This window comes from Bipolaris zeicola, assembly GCF_000523435.1.
Source record: "Bipolaris zeicola 26-R-13 unplaced genomic scaffold scaffold_553, whole genome shotgun sequence".
Lineage (NCBI taxonomy): Eukaryota > Fungi > Ascomycota > Dothideomycetes > Pleosporales > Pleosporaceae > Bipolaris > Bipolaris zeicola.
The window spans coordinates 1-4,609 of NW_006912602.1; the positions used below are offsets into that span (position 1 = coordinate 1).

Genomic DNA, 4,609 nt, shown 5'->3' on the forward strand with positions numbered 1-4,609 from the left:
GTTACGTGGTGTTGAAGAAGATGGAGCTCTGCAGCTCGATTGTGGTTGGGGTGGGCCCGTGCTTACGCGAACAAACTTCTGATAGGTGACTGTACATGTTATGTCACTGATCAATCACACACTGGAACATTCGGCTCATGTACACATGATCAACATGCACCAAACAAACGTGCCAGGTACCACCGCAGAACAAAGCGAGTTGATGAGATAATCGTAGATAAGTCCCATGACCGAGATGCGGCAAGAATCGGGAGTTCGTGCGCCAAAGCGAGTCATTGTGTGTGCCACGGTGGTGGTAATTACTTATTTGCGAATCGCTTCATGGTCATCACGTAGCCCATTTATGCCCAGGTCCTTCGCAAAGATGCTCGCTGAGCAACCATCATCATTTTGTGTAATTTTGATCCAGTCGAGAAAGTCATGTGGTTACTTCAGACGCCAATGTGCAACATGATGAGGCGGAAGTAAGTATGCTTTCTCGTCAATAATGTTGCCGAATCCGCCTACACTATTCTATTTATAGTAGTCTTTAAACGGGCACATGCTACTTCAAACACTACATATTCCACGTTTCCGAATTAGGAATGTCTCCTTACCTTGTTCCAATTTAGAATCAAGATTTCCTTTATAGTGGCTAGGCAATCAATAATTCTAAAGTGATACTTACGCTGTGGAGTTGTAATGAAGTTGCAATGCACCGACTTCCGTTTCTATGACTGTTGTTTTCCGGCCAGAGTTTTCGCGTCACCGTAGAATGTGCACTATATAAAGGGTGAAATGAATGTCATTTTACACGTGATTTTTAGTTCTCGTGGAATTGCCGTCGTCCTGCATATTTAAATGTACAAGTAATTGCAAGGATCGCACTAGATCTTGATTTTCCAAAGGCCGCCTGGATATCGCGAGACCGAAAGCTTGGCATTTCCAGAAATCTGAAGCAGCATCTTGTCTATATACCGAGCTTTGTGCAAGCCGTCGATCCAAGCTGAAAGTTTTCCATTTATACCAGGAATCAGCTTGACGTTGCTTTGCGTCCCATCATCTTCGCACTAGTTTTGCAGCATTTTATATTTATCGTCATGAGCACTTGTGCAAGCTGATTCTCGTTATTGCACAGTACAACAATGCCCGATTACGCATACTTCTGGGATCGACTGCTGTCGAACCAGTTGCATCGACAGGTAATGGATGATGAATTCAGACATAGCGAGTCACATCTGCTATCAAAAGAAGATCATGATGAGAGCGCTCAGACAACGCTTCGAAGGCACGAGAAATCAAGATTTCCAATCTTGGCAATATCGACCGTCTTCATCTGGACGATTGTTGTGTATTCCGTAGGATTTGCATCCGCACAACCATGGCGTGCGGGTAAATGGGGCTCTTTTGAGAGAGGATTTTCGGAAGAGCGAGTTATTAGTATGTCACTGAAACTGCGTCGCCTGTAACAACTTGCTGACAAAATTATCTCACAGCTCCGTCTCAAGTTTTCGAACTTACACAAACGGTCTTTACCGGGGGTGTTGATTTCACACCAGATGGCGAAGAGGTTCTAGGCCCATCTAGATACGTTGGCGAACCATCTCCAGAGATCGATGCAGCGTGGGATGCGATCATTGGGGGCGAGTCTCACTACTTCTCGGTATCTGAAGATGAAGCCGTCAAACTTTGGGGCAAAGACTTCGAAAGGTATAGGGACAGAATTAGAGGAGGCTGGACAGGAACGTAAGCTCGACGAATCCAATTCCGAGAATATCTTTTTGGGATTCTAACCTGTTCCTAGATTGGACTTGTTCCATTGCTTGCACTGTTTAAACCAATTAAGAAAGGCTCTAAGGCGAGATATTTATCCCGAAGAGAAATATCGTGGTACAGTACACCAATGTAAGCATTGGCGAGCCCCACAATATACACTTTCATGAACTGACCTTACAATCAGTACATTGTATTGATCACTTGCGACAAGTGATACAATGCCAAGCAACATCAGTCATTTCTCCAAGTGAATGGCATGACCGGCGTGGGCAGTATATCAATCCAAAGCAGCTACACACGTGCAGAAACTTTGAAAAGCTGCACGAGTTCTCGAAAGCACGATACAATGGTACTATCGCAGTGCCACGAAGCGAACGAATCCCATTGCATCCCCAAGTGTTCTATCCATAGATAACGGCGTAGAATTGGATTGGAATAAGGTTAGGACTTGGAAAGACCAATAGAGATTGTTATTGTATCTTGCACAAGTAAACAACTGCTTAATTGGAGCATTTAACAATATAGAGAAGGTTTGATGATTAAGAGTAAAGTTATATCTTCTGCTGATAAGCTTGAGCTATTTACAGATATTATGCATTTTCTTCCTTTCCAATCACTACTACCCTTCCCAACAAGTTTGTCGCTTTGGTTTAACGTGTATGGGTGTCCCAGTCTTTGATTGTAGCTGGTACAAAGTGTGCGACGAAAGGTCAGGTGTCAGAAGCTTTTGACAATGTGCGATATGTGCTTGACTTCTTGAGATCGAGTCAAGGACCCTTACAGCTGACTTTTGTGCCTTCATTTGCAACTTCCAAAGATAGCTGTGTTGATATGTGTCAGCCTTCCAGATCAAATCAACGGAGTTTGTATACTTACATGCAGTGTTGATAATGATACGTCCCATGTGTGAAAAGAATATCAAATTCTCCCTTTTTAACCTCTGCTTCGGGAACCTCTTCCCCCCCCTGATTCAATGTCCAATACGTGAAGTTGTTGGCTCTCAGAAAGCTTTCGGATAGTTCTTCGTCATAGCATGGTCGCGGCATCCAAGAAGACATCATGATGTCGTAAACGCAGTCGTTAGCTTTGGCTTCTTCCACTGACCAGCCACAGTGCCCTCTTTCGATCAAAGCGAATGGAGATATGCTTCTCTCATGTTGGTTCCAGATGAACAAAGATATCCAAGTCAATATTGTGATGATTAGGGTTGTTATATGCAGGTACAAGGACCATCGTGTTCTTGCTTGTATCTTTTTGTGAAGTCCGAGTGTTCGATGTTCTAGGAGTGTGGAGGATTCAGGTTGTTCGCTATCGCAAGATCTTCCCATGAGCGGCTTGTCCAATTCATCGTTTAGATTCATGTTGCACATATGCTGTGTTCAAAAAATCAGAGATATATCGCTTGCAGTCTAGGAATGGGCGTATTTGTACCTTGTGCCTTGTCGCAATGGAAATCCCTAAGCAGTGCCCCACACACTCATGCACATGCTCGTATTCCGGGAATTAGATTGCGAAACAATGTCCACACTATTAAATCAGACTCTCGTAGTTGTACGAATGGTAACGTTAACAATAAACCTCATCACTGATCTCACACTCTACATTCCTGCTGCTGCCATGAACTTCTTACGTAGGCCGAAATACAAATCTGTCCAGCAGAGCGACGACAATGTTTCGGATGTATCATTGGACCAACCTCCCCGAACATCCAACGTCTTGTATTTAGGGTGGATTCTCGCCTGCGCCTTCGCCTTCAGCACTGCATTCCTCCTAGTCCAGCTGTTAAAAATAAAGTCAGCTTCTCAAGAAGTCACTTTACAACATGGTTCTTTCAACAAAGGGTTTTCAACAGAGTTTGGTCCTGCGAAGCCGTACATCCACGAGAAACAGTCTATGTTTTGGGGAGGCCCAAGGTGGTACGATAATGGAACTGGCTATCATGTCAACAATCCTGCCGAGCCCACCTACGCCGGCCCACCAAATGAAGAGATTGATGCAGCATGGGAGGATTTGCTTCGAGGTCGATACTTTACGATCACTGAAGCAGAGGCCGTACAGACATTTGGAAACCCCCACGGACTCTATTTACACCCCGATGGCGTAGGCTACTTGACTGGCCTTGACGTCTTTCATGCTCTTCACTGTGTGGAACAGCTGAGGAGAGCTCTTGATCGAAACCATTACTTCAACAATCGGACAAAACTAGCATATCCCGATAGAGGTCATCGAGATCATTGTATTGATCACATTAGGCAACAACTCATGTGTCATGCCGACCTCACTCCTATACCGGTCATTTGGTACGAAGGTCATAGGAGAAGCTTTGTGCAGTCAGATGTGGTACATACCTGCAGAGACTGGGATTCTGTCAGGCAATTCGTCGCTAGTAGACCTGCATGACCGATGGACTAGTGGGAACAGGGATATCCACGGCAAATGCAAATTGACTTGAATAACCCTTTTCAAGTGCATTATTCAAGCATTATATACATGAAGTCTATACAGATATTCGTATTTTACAATCAAACAGTTATCACTGTAGAAATCTGCTTTCATGTCAGGTACCGTTTCTAGACTTGATTACCCTTCAATGCTGGACTCCAAAATGGTTACTGGTTTCACTCATTCCATGATGAGTGAATCCGAAGTATGCAACAAATCCTTTCTTATCCAAATGTTGAAATTAAGAGGGGTAGCCTATGGTATTTCATTGAGCAAGCGTTTCAAAAATGATAATGCAGAGATGGACCTTGCGAAAATGGTAATTTCAGAATCATGAGAATATCTCTTGTAATCACATAAGGAGTGGAGTATATGAACAGGCTCACACCAACTTTTAAGCAGAAATTTTTCA

The 4,609-nt window shown here is 43.8% G+C and overlaps 3 protein-coding genes across 3 annotated transcripts; 2 read left to right on the forward strand and 1 right to left on the reverse strand.

Annotated features, from left to right (window-relative positions):
- Nucleotides 1-1,184: 1,184 nt before the first annotated feature.
- Nucleotides 1,185-2,166, forward strand: COCCADRAFT_113195 (uncharacterized protein; the record flags this gene model as incomplete). The annotated part of the gene is made up of 4 exons (XM_007720650.1): nt 1,185-1,419; nt 1,476-1,725; nt 1,784-1,884; nt 1,940-2,166. 4 exons carry the CDS (start codon nt 1,185-1,187, stop codon nt 2,164-2,166), a joined length of 813 nt encoding a protein of 270 aa, XP_007718840.1.
- Nucleotides 2,167-2,374: 208 nt separating this feature from the next.
- Nucleotides 2,375-3,116, reverse strand: COCCADRAFT_113201 (uncharacterized protein; the record flags this gene model as incomplete). Its single annotated transcript, XM_007720651.1, has 2 exons — nt 2,375-2,576; nt 2,632-3,116. 2 exons carry the CDS (start codon nt 3,114-3,116, stop codon nt 2,375-2,377), a joined length of 687 nt encoding a protein of 228 aa, XP_007718841.1.
- A 256-nt stretch (nt 3,117-3,372) lies between these two features.
- Nucleotides 3,373-4,155, forward strand: COCCADRAFT_113202 (uncharacterized protein; the record flags this gene model as incomplete). Its single annotated transcript, XM_007720652.1, has 1 exon — nt 3,373-4,155. One exon carries the CDS (start codon nt 3,373-3,375, stop codon nt 4,153-4,155), a length of 783 nt encoding a protein of 260 aa, XP_007718842.1.
- Nucleotides 4,156-4,609: the final 454 nt, after the last annotated feature.